Here is a 14,908-nt window from a genome sequence, read left to right as displayed (position 1 = left end):
AAAGCACTTGTGTAAAAATGCTGTAAATGAGAATGTTTTCAAAAATAATGTCATAATCAAAAATAAATTTTATTTATCAATTCACTTTTATTAGTTAACTATTATTGACTGTTATTAAATTTAACAGAAAAATACCATTGGAGTCATACAGTATACAGTGGTATGAATAAGTTTTGGCACCCATGCTAAAGTTGCCTAAAAAGAGGAATAAAAAAAATCATCTTTTGGATATTGATCTTATTGCCTTAATTAGAAAAATGAGGAAAACTCCAACCTTTAAGGACACAAATTTTCTTTGTGAATGAATAATGTATCATAAATAAATAAAAATTTTTCCTTAAAATACAGGGTGCATAAGTCTGCATAAGCACCCCTATGTTAAATTCCCATAGAGTCAGGCAGATTTTTATTTTTAAAAGCCAGTTATTTCATGGATCCAGGATAATATGCATCCTGATAAAGTTCCCTTGGCCTTTGGAATTAAAATAGCCCCACATCATCACACACCTTCCACCACACCAAGAGATTGGCATGGGGTACTTTCCATAAGATCATCTTTCAATGCAAATCAAACCAGCTATTAGGCTAACTGAAGTAAAACCATGCCAATCTCTATTTTACTCTATGGGAATTTAACATAGGGGTGCCCAGACTTATGCACCCTGTATTTTAAGGAAAAACATTTATTTATTTATGATACATTATTCATTCACAAAGAAAATTTGTGTCCTTAAAGTTTGGAGTTTTCCTCATTTTTCTAATTAAGGCATTAAGATCAATATCCAAAAGATGATTTTTTATTCCTCTTTTTAGGCAACTTCAGCATGGGTGCCAAAACTTATTCATACCACTGTATATAAATATATATATATATATATATATATACACACACACACACACATATATATATATATATTAATATACACACACAACAGAAGATATTTTGAAGAATGTTGGTATCTTAACAGTTGATGGGCCTCAATAGCCGCGTTTCCACTGCCGGGCTAGGGCTGGGCCAGAGCTAACAGCGAGCCGGGCCGAGCTAGTGGCCTCGGGCCTCAAGCACCGGGCTTGCGTTTCCACTGCCGGGCCAGTAGCCCCACAGCGGTGCCCCAGACCCCACCCCTAACACGCCTTTCAGGATCAAACGTCATAAAACCCAACCCATTTCAGCGGGTATTATGAATTAATTTATTTTTTAAATTAGGAAGATAGCATGTATATTAACTCAACTGCCGTAGTGGCTGCAATAGTGTCCCGAGACCAGTACAGGCGATTCTCCATTTCAAGCAGCGATTTTTTGCGCGATATAACAAGTAGCCTAGGGCTGCGGGCACGTTTTCAAGTTATTCATTAATCGTTAACCGAGGCCCATCGGTTAATACTCGGTGCATATAGTGTGCGCGCCGCAACCTCGAGATACGGAGTTAATTTTTTAACACCTTTAATAACTGATTGGACCCCATTTGAAACGAAATTAATTTATAGAAATAAAACGCAGCAAGTACGGAGCAGTTAAAGCCCCATTTCCATCACCCTTCAAACTGAAATTGCCAATTGAAAATAAGCAAAACGTCCATTTCACAAAAACTCCGTGTCTGCAAATAATAATAATAATAATAACCATCATCATCATTATTGTAACATTTTATTAGGCTGCATATGTAGAAGACGCCTTTATCCAAAAAAGGAATAGAGCACAAATAAACACAATATTTTTGACAAATATCAGCGCATATCCAGTGTGTGTGGAGCACGCACTGATGGCTGCGAGACGCCCATGTGAACAGTTTCATTGCATTTCTTTCAGTGGAAACAACTTAAAATACTCTTTCATTTCTGGTCATACAGAAAATAATAATACATTATTCGCAAATAAATTTATTTATAACAAGAAAACGTTGTGCTTTAACAATTAATCAAGGCGCGCTTCATGATCTCCGTGAACTGAAGCGCGAGACCTGAAACAGCCACCGCATTCGAATTTGTTCGTTTTAAATTGGACATTTAAAGCTTTCTTTAAATGTCCAATTTAAAACGAACAAATTCGAATCGAAAGCCAATATCTTCTATGTTTATGTAGCTTAATTTCTCTCTAAATGTGCATCCGGAGATGGAGATATGTTTTTAGCCGAAAATCATTTAGAAAACAATAGTTTATTAATAAACAATTAATGCCTCGTTATTTTATATTATTTTATTATCAGACACATTTATTATAGCCTATAAATCACCCATAAATCCCCTTTCTGTAGGCTGTGGTTACGGCTCTTCTCATTCAGCACTGCGGGGAAAATATCATTTCCAGGTTCTAATTTGGCCTCAGAAAACCAGTAAAATATATTTTTTTTTCATATTAATTTGTCAAATATTTTAAATGTTTAAGGGGCAAAAAAATCAAACAAATATCTGAAAATTCGTCGATGTAGCTATATATAGCCTATATATTGTTGTGCAGCATTTGGCATAGGCCTACAGTTCAAATTAAAATGTTATGCAATTTTAAACGGTTAATCGGTTAAACATGGACACCCCTATGTGCATCTTGCTTCAGATCATAACGTTCCATAACACCGATAAACTCCGCCTTTTACCTTGAGCACGCCTCTAGCCCGAGCAGGCCCCCTCTGGCCCAAGGTATTCGACGGGCCAGAAATCCTGGCCGTTGGCCCCGAGGAAGCCCCGATCAAGCCCCGGAAGTGACAGTGGAAACGCGACTGGCCCTGGCACGCACTAGCACGGCCCGGCCCTGGCCCGGCAGTGGAAACGCGGCTATTGACTCCCATGGTATTCCCCCCCCCCCCAATACTATGAAAGTCAATGGGGCCCATCAACTGTTTGGATTCTTCAAAATATCTTCTATTGTGTTCAGCAGAAGAAAGAAATTCAACAATTCTTTTCTTTATTTTAAAGAGAAATCTTAATATTTATCTATTTTGAGTCCTAATTTTGGAAACGACTAGAACATGAAGTGTTGTGCTGTGCTTCTTATATTTATCCCTTCCCGTTGATGAGAGTCCGAAACAAGGACTGGTAGAACATTGTCCTGACTCCTGCTCCACTTCACATGCGATGAGTGGAAGGAGAATGTTAGAATGTTGAAACTCTTCATTCAACAACAACAGCTTGTTCCATGCACCATGTCATTACCATATTTCTACTTCATTGCACATGCACAGTACTTTCCAGTTTTGGGTTTCAATCCGATCAAGTGTTTACATGTCCTCTCGATCAGATTAGACCCCTTATAAATTTTAATTGGATAATTTGGGAAATTCATTTCGATTGATGTGGTTAAATGGTGCAACTAGTCCAATTCTATATGAATTATTAGGCTCCATGTAAATGTCTTTCAAATTTACAATGTAAAAAAAAAATTTAAAAAGACCTTTTTTGGATAATTAAAAAGGTTACACTTTATTTCGATAGTCACTTTAGACATTCTACTAGTAACTTTTCAACTACATGTCAACTAAGTGTCATTAGAGTATTAGTAGACTGTCAGTAGACTGTTAGGTTAGGGTTCAGGTTAGGAGAACAAGTTGACTTGTAGTCGCTAAGTTACTTACAGTCAGTTGAATGTCTGTTGGGGGACCAACAAAATAAAGTGTTAGCAGATATTAATCTGACAGTCTACTAGTACTCTAATGATAGTTAGTTGACATGTATCGGCAAAGTTACTTATAGTTAGTTGAATGTCTAAAGTTAATTATCAAAATAAAGTGTTACAATTAAAAGTCCGCTGGTTTATCAGGAAAACGTCCTTAAATTATCCTGAGATTCTCAGAGCACTAAGATCTACAGACTTAAAGCTTCTTACACATACAAATTTTAACATAAAGACGACAAGTCAACAACTTTACATTGAATGTGGCCGCCTAAAAACATTCAATGCGAAACGAGTTTACTACATATAGCTATACATAAAAAACAACAGTCCAAAAAAGATCTTAAAACACTGGATGAAACCCAAATAACTGGGACTTGCAAACCACTGATCTCCCCAAGCACAATGCAGCATGGGTAGAATAATAGGCATCACATTTCCAGGCTAAGGTTTCTGGATTGAGACAGATACTGCTGCTGCCTGCTAGCCTGGCGCCCAGCGCTCTGATCAATGACCTACATCATTGAAAATGCAGGCTATTGTGCTGTGCTTAAGACAGGTTTAATCCAGGTCAACAACCCCCTCCTCTATAATGTGTCTCTCAAAAGATTCACATTACATGCGATATCTTGCCCAGCGACACAACAACTGAAGGCTAGCCAACTTCCCCAATGCCATTTAGCCTTTAACACCAGAGTGAAAATGATAGTTAGCCGGTGAATGTCAGTTTTGATGCAAAAAAGTACATTTTAAGAGTTTTAAAATATTATGTTATGCATGAAATGAAAGATTTCATGCAGAACAAACCTAAGAGTGTATTGCAAACAAAGTCAACGCATTTACCCATTGTTTTGTTTTCTGTAAACTGACATTTTCTGTGTGAATAATGTTTTTTTTCTTCTGCTAGTCAGACAGTAGACGTGATTTCACCAAGTACAACATGTTCCTGTGTCAAGAAGATCTTTGACATAAACTGTAAATGTATCCCTCAAATCTGATTCTGTCAAGTTTAGGCTTACAACCAACCAGGGTTAGGTGCTTCTACATCAGTGTTATTCACCATTTCCATCATTTCCCCTTGATTTTAGGCACAAATTATTGACACGGCTAGGTTTAAGGGTTAGGATAAGGTTGGACTACATTTTCAGACAGGAATGTTGTTCCAGAATCAACAAAACATGTTGATCAAGGAACATGTCTTACTTGGCAAAAACACGGTGACCTAATCAACTGAATTTATAGAAGATCCGCTTTTAGAACCGCCACTATCCATTGTTTTAACCTTTAAAATAAATTGATGGCAAATTTCTACAGATGAGTGAACATCTATGGGCATACAGAAAAAAAAGCTTCAGCTCCACAGTGAGGAATTTATAGCAAAGCTGCAATAATTGCAAATCCAAGTGCTTATCTAAAATAGAGGTTTTATTTTTATTTTTTTTTTATTTTTTAACATTTTTTTTAGAGCTCTAGACAATCTAATACTACTTTGCATGTACACATCCCTAGGGCATACGTGGTGTATTGTGTAACCAGCATAGGGCAAGTGAATGCAAAATATCACGTAGCCCTTGCTGTTGAGTACATTTAAAACTCTTATTCCTTTACATATGTCTTTAAATAAAATAATCAGCCCTCATGAAATCAAAGCAATAAGTTCTATAAAGATCCGATTTTATTCATAAAATCAATGCCTTTGGAGATTTGAGAGCAGGGTCATACTAACTGGATTTTACGTGCACTTTACCATCGGGGGTAAAAAGATAAACAAGTGATGGGATTTGGGGTAATGAGTAACCTGAAGATAAATAAACAGCCGTTAAGCATTGCTGAGGTGCACAGAGGGTCAGGACGCTCCCAGAGGGATTGTGTTCAGGGCATTTATATAGATCTGCACTAGTCTGGCAATACAGAAAACACGGGACCCAAAAACAGATTGCCAGGAATTGAAAGGAATTTGGTTTGAGTACACTATATGCTCAAACATAATATCACATAAAACCTGTCTTATTGGCTATACACATAAATCACTGAAGTGAAAGTTAATGAAATCAGTCCAACGGATTGGGATCTATAAGGGTTTTTGAAGCTTTTGAAAGAAGTCTCTTATGCTCATGCAGGCTACATTTATTTATTGCGAAATATTACATTTTGAAATAACTATTTTCTATATAATATATTTTAAAATGTAATGTATTCCTGTGATGCCAAGCTGAATGTTTACTCCAGTCTTCAGTGTCTCGTGATCCTTCATATCATTCTAATATGCTGATTTGAAAAGCTTAAGAAACATTACACACTTCTTTACTGTTTGTTCAATTTAACTGCACTTGCAGAATAAAAATATTAATTTAGTAAAAAGTTCAAGTTAAAAGAAGTAAAAGATATAGACAAATATGTCAACAGTAGTGTATACTGGGGATCAACAATTCTTTATTTATAATTTATTATTTAATTAAAAATTTTAGGACTGTGAAAAAAAAAATACAACAAATAAAACTGACATAAAATAAAGCAGTACTTCATTCAGATTCAGCACTTCTAGGTCACCAGTCAAAGGTAAGCAAATGTGACCATTGACCATGTGAACTCCTTTGAACAAGAGGTCAGATTACGTTGCTACCACAGAAGCGTACTAAGAAATTCTCAAACAGACTTTTTTTAAATAAACTCTTCACTCAAATTATGCTGATATTAATACAAAATAAAAATAAAAATGCTAGAAAACGGCTACATAGAAGTGTTCAGTCTATTGGTTCAGACTTTTGGACCCCACACTGTGATTCAGATATCAATAATACACAAATGTAATGCGACAACATGTATACATTTGATGCATTTTAAATGAAAGTCAAAATCCCCCAACAACTCCTGGCCACAGTCACATCACACTGGTAGAAAGCACGAGAGAGTGTACGAGAAAGAGAGAGAGAGTGCCAGAAAGAGAGAGCAAAAGGGAAGCAGAGAGGGGAAAAAAGCTTACAGTGCAAGTAGTTCCAGCTTAGAAAGGCGGAGCCTAAAACCCGGGCCGGACTGACTGGCTGAAACGCGGCACACCCCCTTCATAACAGCACTACTCTCTCCCCACTGACACTTTAACCATTTCCTCACACAGCACTCATGCTTACACAGTTCATACTTATTGACTTAAGAGTCTAGCATAAAAAAAAACAATCCTGAGGAGACTGAGAGGGTAACAAAACCCTGCAAAATGTTTAGTGCTGGTTTGAAAATGGAGGGGAAAAAAAAAAATCATAATCCTTGCATTGACGATTTAACAGTTAATAACACCCGGGTAAAGATGCAGGAAGTGACGTCAGCAACAGGCTAATTGGGCTGGTCCGAATACCATTTTTTGAGCTTCGAAGCTTCGGTAGTAATGCACATCGAATATTCGAAGCTTTGGAATCTCTATATGGAGCAATATAGATAGAAAGGCGAGACGCGACACGTTCAGAATTAATAAACTTTTAATAAACTACAGAACAGCGCGCCTAACACGAGCAGAACTTATGTTCCGAGAATGGACACTGCAAAACACACACACACACACAGGTCTGTTAACTTATAACTCAAAAGTAACTGACAAAGTAGGGTAGATTTAAATAAATTAGTGGCATGCCTCATGCAAGCAGGGATTATATGCTTCGAGAATGGACACAGCACTAGTGTTATAAAACACACACACACACACAGGTCTTTTAACTTAAGCAATATTTTAATAAGGTATATTCTTCTCACTGACAAAGTAGGGTAGATTTAAATAAATAAAAACGAAATTTAAATGTTTAAAAACAAAATGTAAATGAATAAAAACGAAATTTAAATGAATAAAAACAAAATTTAAATGAATAAAAAAGAAATTTAAATAAAACAAAAAACAAACAAAATGTAAATTAATGAAAACTAAATTTAAATAAATAAAACATAAAAACGAAATTTAAATGAATAAAAACGAATAACTTAAATATAGAAAAACGAAATTTAAATGAATAAAAAGAAAATTTAAATAAATAAAAAAACAATTTAAATTAATAAAAAAGAAAATATAAATAAATAAATAAAAAAAATAATAATAAAAAAAATGAATAACTTAAATGAAGAAAAACGGAATTGTGATGTGACGTCCCAGTAAAATCTCCCATTGGAGGAACACTTTTAGTAGTACAAGAAGAAGCAAATATATTTATTAAATATCTATAATTAAGTTATATGTTAAGTATTATATTTCAACAGATTTTTTACTGTAAAACATATTCAAGCGCAAATGAGAACCTTTTCGAGTGGGATGCCAGGTGTGCAAAAAAACAAGAAAAAATAAAATAAATTATTCGAATGTCACATTTTCAAATCGAATACCAACCCACCAAACGAATGAAACGCCCATCATTCAAGACTTCTACACATCCTTGTATTGTTGTTTATCAAATATTTTGAACACTTTGTATCATTTTTAAAACATTGCACAAAATTCCCTACAGTTTTCTTCCAAATCAGCACAGAAAATGCAAAAGAAGTCTGCCGGCTTTGTCTGGACCTGAATTAGAAATAAATCTGAGACAAGTGTCGAATTGAGAGGCAAGAGCAAATCCATCAAATCTTAGATGTCAACAGCTTTTAAACCGTTGACAGAATCTACAATCATATCCAGCTATAAACTGGATTTAATATCTCTGGAGACAATGTCATAAAAACAAAAAGTCAGTTCCACACACAAAAAAAGTTTAAATATTATGGAAACCATGTTAAATCAACAGTATCTTTCAAAAAAATAGAGGAAGCCAGGCATTTCATCTATCATTTAAATCAACCAACCAACAGCTATCTTTATGTATAATATTAATATTTTTATTTGATACACCAAACCACAAATACAAACATTCAGAATAGCCTTACGTTTGATATTGTGGCAAAGAACCACTTGAACATGTCATTGAACAGACTGTGGTGGTCAGACAAGCTCTTAGTGGTAAACCAATGAGTCATAGACAGATCTTCACAATCACCCATCCAACTGCAAGTTCAGCTATTAAGTCTAAATATATACACACACACAGAGTTATTGTGTTTACATATTTCAACCTTCAAATGACAATAGTTGATTTGGTTTCTATGAAGCAGGGTCAACTCAAGTAGTATTTTAAAACAAATTGCTCACATGACCTTTATATATAGCCATCTCCCAGACAGGGAAAGTGTTTTAGGGAAACTTGTATAAAAGCAGTCAATTTTGAAACCAGTCATGATGCTATGCTGCCGAACACAGACACTTCCCCTTAATCTGAAAGCCTTTCCTTTCAGCCAGTTCAGACGATTGTACAATCACTTTGAAACCGAGATCTCAATTGAGTGAGGTTTGCGCATTGAGACAACATTCATGGTGTGAACATGGCGTGTAGGTCCACAGAGGACTGTACCTGCAGTATCAGGTACCTCACTAATCTGCCCTATATCTGCACTGTTTATTTGACGGCCAACACTTGATCTCATAGTGGAGGCCCCGTATTCCCATCGCAGGCTAGAAACTCACCGAATACCAGCTAAATGACTCCTAAAGTAATGAAAGGATTATGTATATTAAGATTATAAGAGCGTTATAATGCTCATGGCATCATTATCAGCATTAATAAACAGCATTCGCCTGGTTCAGCAACATGGTGTGAACCAGGGGCGGAGTGGGACCAAAAAAAATCTACCGGGAAATTTCGTAGACCACCGGCCCTCGTCGCCGGCACGATTAGCCAATAGCATTTACAGTTTTACTGATTTAAAGGGAACTTTGTTGTACGAGTATGCTGGAGTAAAGTACATTAATGGTCGTTCTTTCCCATAGTACTTTCTAAAAGTAGTTGGGTGGACTCTGTGCCTCTAGGGGGGTTCGGGGGCATGGTCCCCCGCAAGAAAATTTTGGACATTTTAAGGTTATAATGCATCAATCTCATGCTCTCTGAGAGATCGAAATTAAGACCCATGAACTGCTCGTTGAACAAAGAAAAAACATTAATTTGTACCAGGACAATAAAGAGGGCTCAAATATTTTTTTTAGTTATGAGAGTCTCAGTTTGCATTACATTATCAACGGTGTTTTAGAATGCCAAACAATTATTATAATAATGTAATAATGATTTATAATTATTCCTATGACGTACTGTAAAATCCATTTATAGCCTATAAATGTGTAAATGAAAATGAGCATTTCAAAAGTATATTTTAACCTACATTACACTATAATATAGGAAAATTAAAATACTTTTGTCCTAATTTCTTCACTTGCAAGAAATAAACCCTTGAGCTTTTATTTAGGAGAAAAACACCAGATGATCGCCAGAGCAAAGTAATCACGCAGAACAAACTGGATGCTATTCTAATGTCAGTTATTATGGCGCAACGCCATATGGTTTCAATTTTAGTTCGTTGGCAAAATATAACATAAAATATAAAATTAGGTTTTACATGTTACATCTTTACATATCTGTGTTGGGAAAAGGGAGAAGAGAGAGTTCGGCAAGGCGGATTCGAACTCGCGTTCAGCGCATCAAAAAGCTGCATTCAAACACTTCACGCCCTACGACCTGCGCCACTGAGGCTGTTCTACGACGAGTGTCGTTTTGCTGTAAAGACAAGCATTTAGTGCAAATATATAGCCTGGTTCAACCAGACTCTAGTACATTTCATTTGTACAGAGAGTCTGGCCTCCCTCAATTGAGAAACGTTTCCTTCCTTGTAGGCGGGTTCACTATTAAAGTTCAAATCTATTGGATCTGCCCAGAGTCACTCACGATCTGCCATAGCCAATCGCTAATGTGTGGTCGTGAGTGACGTATGTCATGCGCCGAAACGGCTGGAAACAACCATAGACAGTAAAAGAAACAACAAGTCCGAACTCCGAATGATCAGAGGATTAAATTTACAATAGGATTTCAGTCAACGAGAGCTGCAGATTTTGTTAATCTAGGAACAATTATTAATTCGAAATGTATATTTGACATGAAGGACAGTGATTATTCAGTCAATGGTCGAAGCTGTGTCTAATCATTACAAATACGCCGCTGTGGTCGTTTCTGATCTGCCGCAAATGCTGTAGCAGCTACAGTGAATGATCAGTCTGTCTCTATCTGCAGATGTGTAATAAACAACAATTTTTCATATTACGTATTTTTGTTTCTTAATTACCTTAATTATGGTCTTCAAAGTATGTGTTTGTACATTTTTATATGGCATTTAGTTGTTGTTTTTTTTATTAAAACAAATTAACCATTGACATCTAAAACTGAAAATCAAATATAGTCTCCAAAGTATGGGTTTTCAAATTTTTATTTATGACAATTTTTTTTTTTTTTAATCACAACCAATTTGTATGATTTACAACATGTAAAACTGACACACCAACCTCCTGCACGAGTACACAAAGGGCCTCAAAATGTTCATCACTAGAATCAGTAAATTTACTGTTGGGAATCTGAGCGACTGACATGACTCCTGAGCGGATCTTCAACAATAGTTTAGCAGCCAGGACTCGGGGCTTCCGAACACCGCGAACACCAGGCTAAAGTCCAAAATGTCACGGTCATCGTGCACGAGCTGCCCAGCACAAACTTCCAACCTTTCTGCCTCCTTCACTTGGTCCTCCGTTGTGCAACAAGAGGTGAGACGACAACAATCCGTCTTTAGATTCTGTATATTCGGCAGTTTCTTTTCCAACAACGGACCGACTGGCTTTTCTCACGTCTTTCTCCGCTGCCATTACTGCACTAAAACTGACGCACTACATCAACGTCATCGTTCTCAGCCACTCCCTCTATTCGCTGATTGGTCCTACAAAAAATTGATTTCTGGAAACCTAAGGATATGGAGCGGTCCCAGACGTAGTACTGAAGTAAAATGAAATTGAGCGGAAGTGCGTAGGAGGGCGCAGCCAGGCTAGCAAATATATGCTCCGTTATAAAAAATGTAAAAAAAAAAAATGTTTTCTTCCCTTAGCTTGGGCCATGGCGAACTTCCAATAAATATATTTTATCAGACCGGGCCGGCCCTCGCGGCCTCGTAACACTACCGGCCCACCGGGAAAACTCCCGACTCTCCCGATTGCCACTCCGCTACTGGTGTGAACCTGCGCTTCATGAGAGGCTGTTAAAGAAAGACTTTGGTGATGGTCATCTTGACCATGTACTGTACCTCAATAGAACTCTATATAAAACACTCTACAAAGTAAACAAGGTTTTCAAATCCAATTTGAATCCACCAAATTTACTCCTATAGAGTCCTATGTATCTCACAGTTACTATTGTATGGCTTCAGAAGACTTATGACGTGTCGCTTATGTGTCCTTTTTGTAACTGCATGGAAACGGCCTTCATACTGCACAGAAAAAAGTCAGATGTTTTTTTTTTGTTTTTGTTTTTTGTAGTGATGATTTTGGGTGAATTATTGAGTCTTTACAGAAAAACAGGGAAAATAAAATGGCAGATTAGCAGTGCAGAACATAAGAAAAAAAACAGAGACGTCCATGAACTGATGACGCACCACGTCAGCCGCTTACAGTGTAGACGCCTCTGTTGATTATAATGACGACAAAACAGTAGTTTTTTTAAATCATCGCTCACGTCCGGTGTAGACGGTGTCATTCAGAATTACAGCCCGTCTAATATTTCCCCTTTCGTACGCCCCATGCTGTGAAAGAGCAGATATACGCTGGAGCCAAAATCAACTTGGCAAAAAAAAAAAAAAAAAAAGTCGTCCTTCTGAGCAGCATCTCCTCGTGTGCCTCACAGAGCTCTTCCACACTAATGCACATCGACATACTTGAAAGCCTCTTCCAGGTGCAGCAGAATACCGAATACCAGAACACAGCCCCCTCAAAACACACACAGACACACACACACATTCATACTGGTAGGGCACGATTAATCGAAATGAAACCAAAATCACGATATGGCTAATTGTGATTATAAATCAAATTAATTCAATGTTTTTTTGCAGCATCTCAGCCCGGCTCGGTTCATAGTAAATAAGGCTCATGAACTCATCTCTGCGTCTGCTCTGAGTTAGGGTTTGCTTTAATGTGCATTTGGGAACGCAACATACACCCACCATCTATCCATTCTAGAAATGAGAAGCACTTATCATCAAAAGAGAACCTTTAAGGGCATCCGGTGGTTTCTATCAAAATAAAAGTTTGAAAATAAAAATAAAGACAACCATAAATATAACTATTGTAATCTATACTAAAAATTACTATAACATTTTTTTATTGAATAGTGTATATTGACTAGTACACCATTACAATTATTTTTTGGTTTAATAATTCTAATTTCATTTTATAATAATAGTAGTTATTATTATTATTGCTATTATGGCCATCATGATTTAACATGGTAGCCATATTTTACAGCCGTACAAACAAGCACAGCAGGTCTAAATCGCAAATGCCATTTGTATCTTAATTCTTTTTCTTCAAATCGTACAGCCCGACATACTGTTCCCTGAGCCTTAACATGCATCTGACCCTAGTCACATGATTTAGCCAGAAGGTTTCTTAATAGAAAGCAATTAAATAATTCAAAGTATTAATGAATAGTTTAAATAGGCATAAGGGAGTTTAGATGATGAGCTGGAAAACTGGCTAATACTTTACTACTGAAAAAAAAGAGAGGGGGACAGGAAAAATAATCAACTCATCATAATCACATGACAGAATTAACTAGCCTCATAAATCCCCCAAAATATCATGATTGTTCCTGGTGTTAGACTTATTGATTCAATCTAATATCTGGGCAAATGATAACCTTCAGTTCTGCCAACCAGTGGAATATCACTATAGCAAAGAAATAAAAAAACATAACTAATAAACCAGAAAATTGTCTAAGTGCCAAAGGTTTCATTCATCAAGCCCTTCAACATAATAAACTTGTCAGTGATTTGTCAAGTTATGATATTCTCATTCCTTGCTTTAAACAACACAGAGGAAAAAGAAAAGCATCCAAGTGTGTCATCATATGCAGACACCTTTGCACGGGAACAGGATATGCTCTTACTTTCTTTTGGACTGTGTTGTGAGTGCGACAGAGTTAGCATCCTTGCGTGGCCGGCCCCGTGGGCGTCTATCTGAGGGGGCCGGGCTCCCTGAGGGCGTGGCCCCAGCACTGCTCAGGGGAGGAGATGGTCCTTGCTCAGAGAGATCCAGACTTTTATCCTCTGATGACATTCTGTACAAAGACAAAAACACGTCCCTACATTACATGTGTTCGTATGACCTGCATTAAATGAATAAGTAAATCAAGTAAATCTGGTCATTTCTTAAACATTTGTAAAGTACTGTTTTGCCGTCAGCGAACTCCAACAAAAGGAATTATATCAGTAATGTGTCGCCAGTGGGCATTTACACTTAACAGTAATTCAAGTAATAATACTACAAATATAACACTAATAAGGCCGTGTGTCCACCAAAGCGTTTTTAGCTAGCTGAAAACGCTAAACGCTCTGCTGAAGTGCTTTGGGCGCTTGAGAGCGTTTTGGTAGCACAGCGTTTTTTTCCGTTGACACGTTTCGTTGCTATGATACAGAATATCCTCAGCAGTTTGAATGTTGTGACAGTTGGTCGGTGTGGTATTAGTCCCGCCCCTCCTCCACTGTGATTGGACGGCTGGGTAAAAAGTGACAGTGATGAGCGCTGTATTTTATCCAAAGTTGAACATTTTTAAAGGGTTGGTTCACCCAAAAATGAAAATTAAGTCATTAATTACTCACCCCCATGCTGTACCAACCCCGTAAGACCTTCGTTCGTCTTCGGAACACAAATGAAGATATTTTTGATTAAATCTGAGAGCTGTATAACTACCACATTGGCTCCTAAGGGACTGCCTCTTGACGGGCCAGAAAGTCAATGAAGAAAATGTTTAAATATCGCAAGTGACTACCGTGGCTCAACTATATGTTTATCAAGCGACGAGAATACTTTTTGTGTGAAAAAACAAACAAAAATAACGACTTTATTCGACTATTCCTTTTCTTCCTTGTTGGCCTGAAACGAGACTTCCTTAGATTTCCACGACGCATGCGCGAGAATTGCGATCTCCTTACACTTCAGTTCAGTTCTCGCGCATGCGTCGTGGAAATCTAAGGAAGTCTCGTTCTGGCCTACAAGAAGGAAAAGGAATAGTCGAATAAACATTATTTTTGTTTGTTTTTTCGCACAAAAAGTATTCTCGTCGCTTGATAAACATATAGTTGAGCCACGGTAGTCACTTGGGATATTTAAACAATTTCTTCATTGACTTTCTGGGCCGTCAAGAGGCAGTCCCG

At 37.0% G+C, this 14,908-nt stretch overlaps 1 protein-coding gene across 9 annotated transcripts in view; it reads right to left on the bottom strand.

The window, feature by feature from the left end:
* kmt2ca (lysine (K)-specific methyltransferase 2Ca) overlaps positions 1-14,908 on the bottom strand; it is a 207,954-nt gene that overhangs the window by 156,970 nt on the left and 36,076 nt on the right. For 8 of the 9 annotated variants that reach the window (XM_039666622.2, XM_039666620.2, XM_039666621.2 and 5 more), the window contains exon 2: positions 13,642-13,812. The exons of the other annotated variant lie outside the window; for it this stretch is intronic. In XM_039666622.2, the coding sequence (XP_039522556.2) occupies positions 13,642-13,811 (170 nt within the window). In that variant the 5' untranslated portion in view covers position 13,812. The remainder of the gene's footprint in view (positions 1-13,641; positions 13,813-14,908) is intronic. 9 annotated transcript variants of the gene reach the window in all.

This window comes from Pimephales promelas, chromosome 22 (assembly GCF_988280905.1).
Source record: "Pimephales promelas chromosome 22, fPimPro1.hap1.1, whole genome shotgun sequence".
Taxonomy (NCBI): Eukaryota; Metazoa; Chordata; class Actinopteri; order Cypriniformes; family Leuciscidae; genus Pimephales; species Pimephales promelas.
This window is presented reverse-complemented; position numbering and strand designations above follow the sequence as displayed.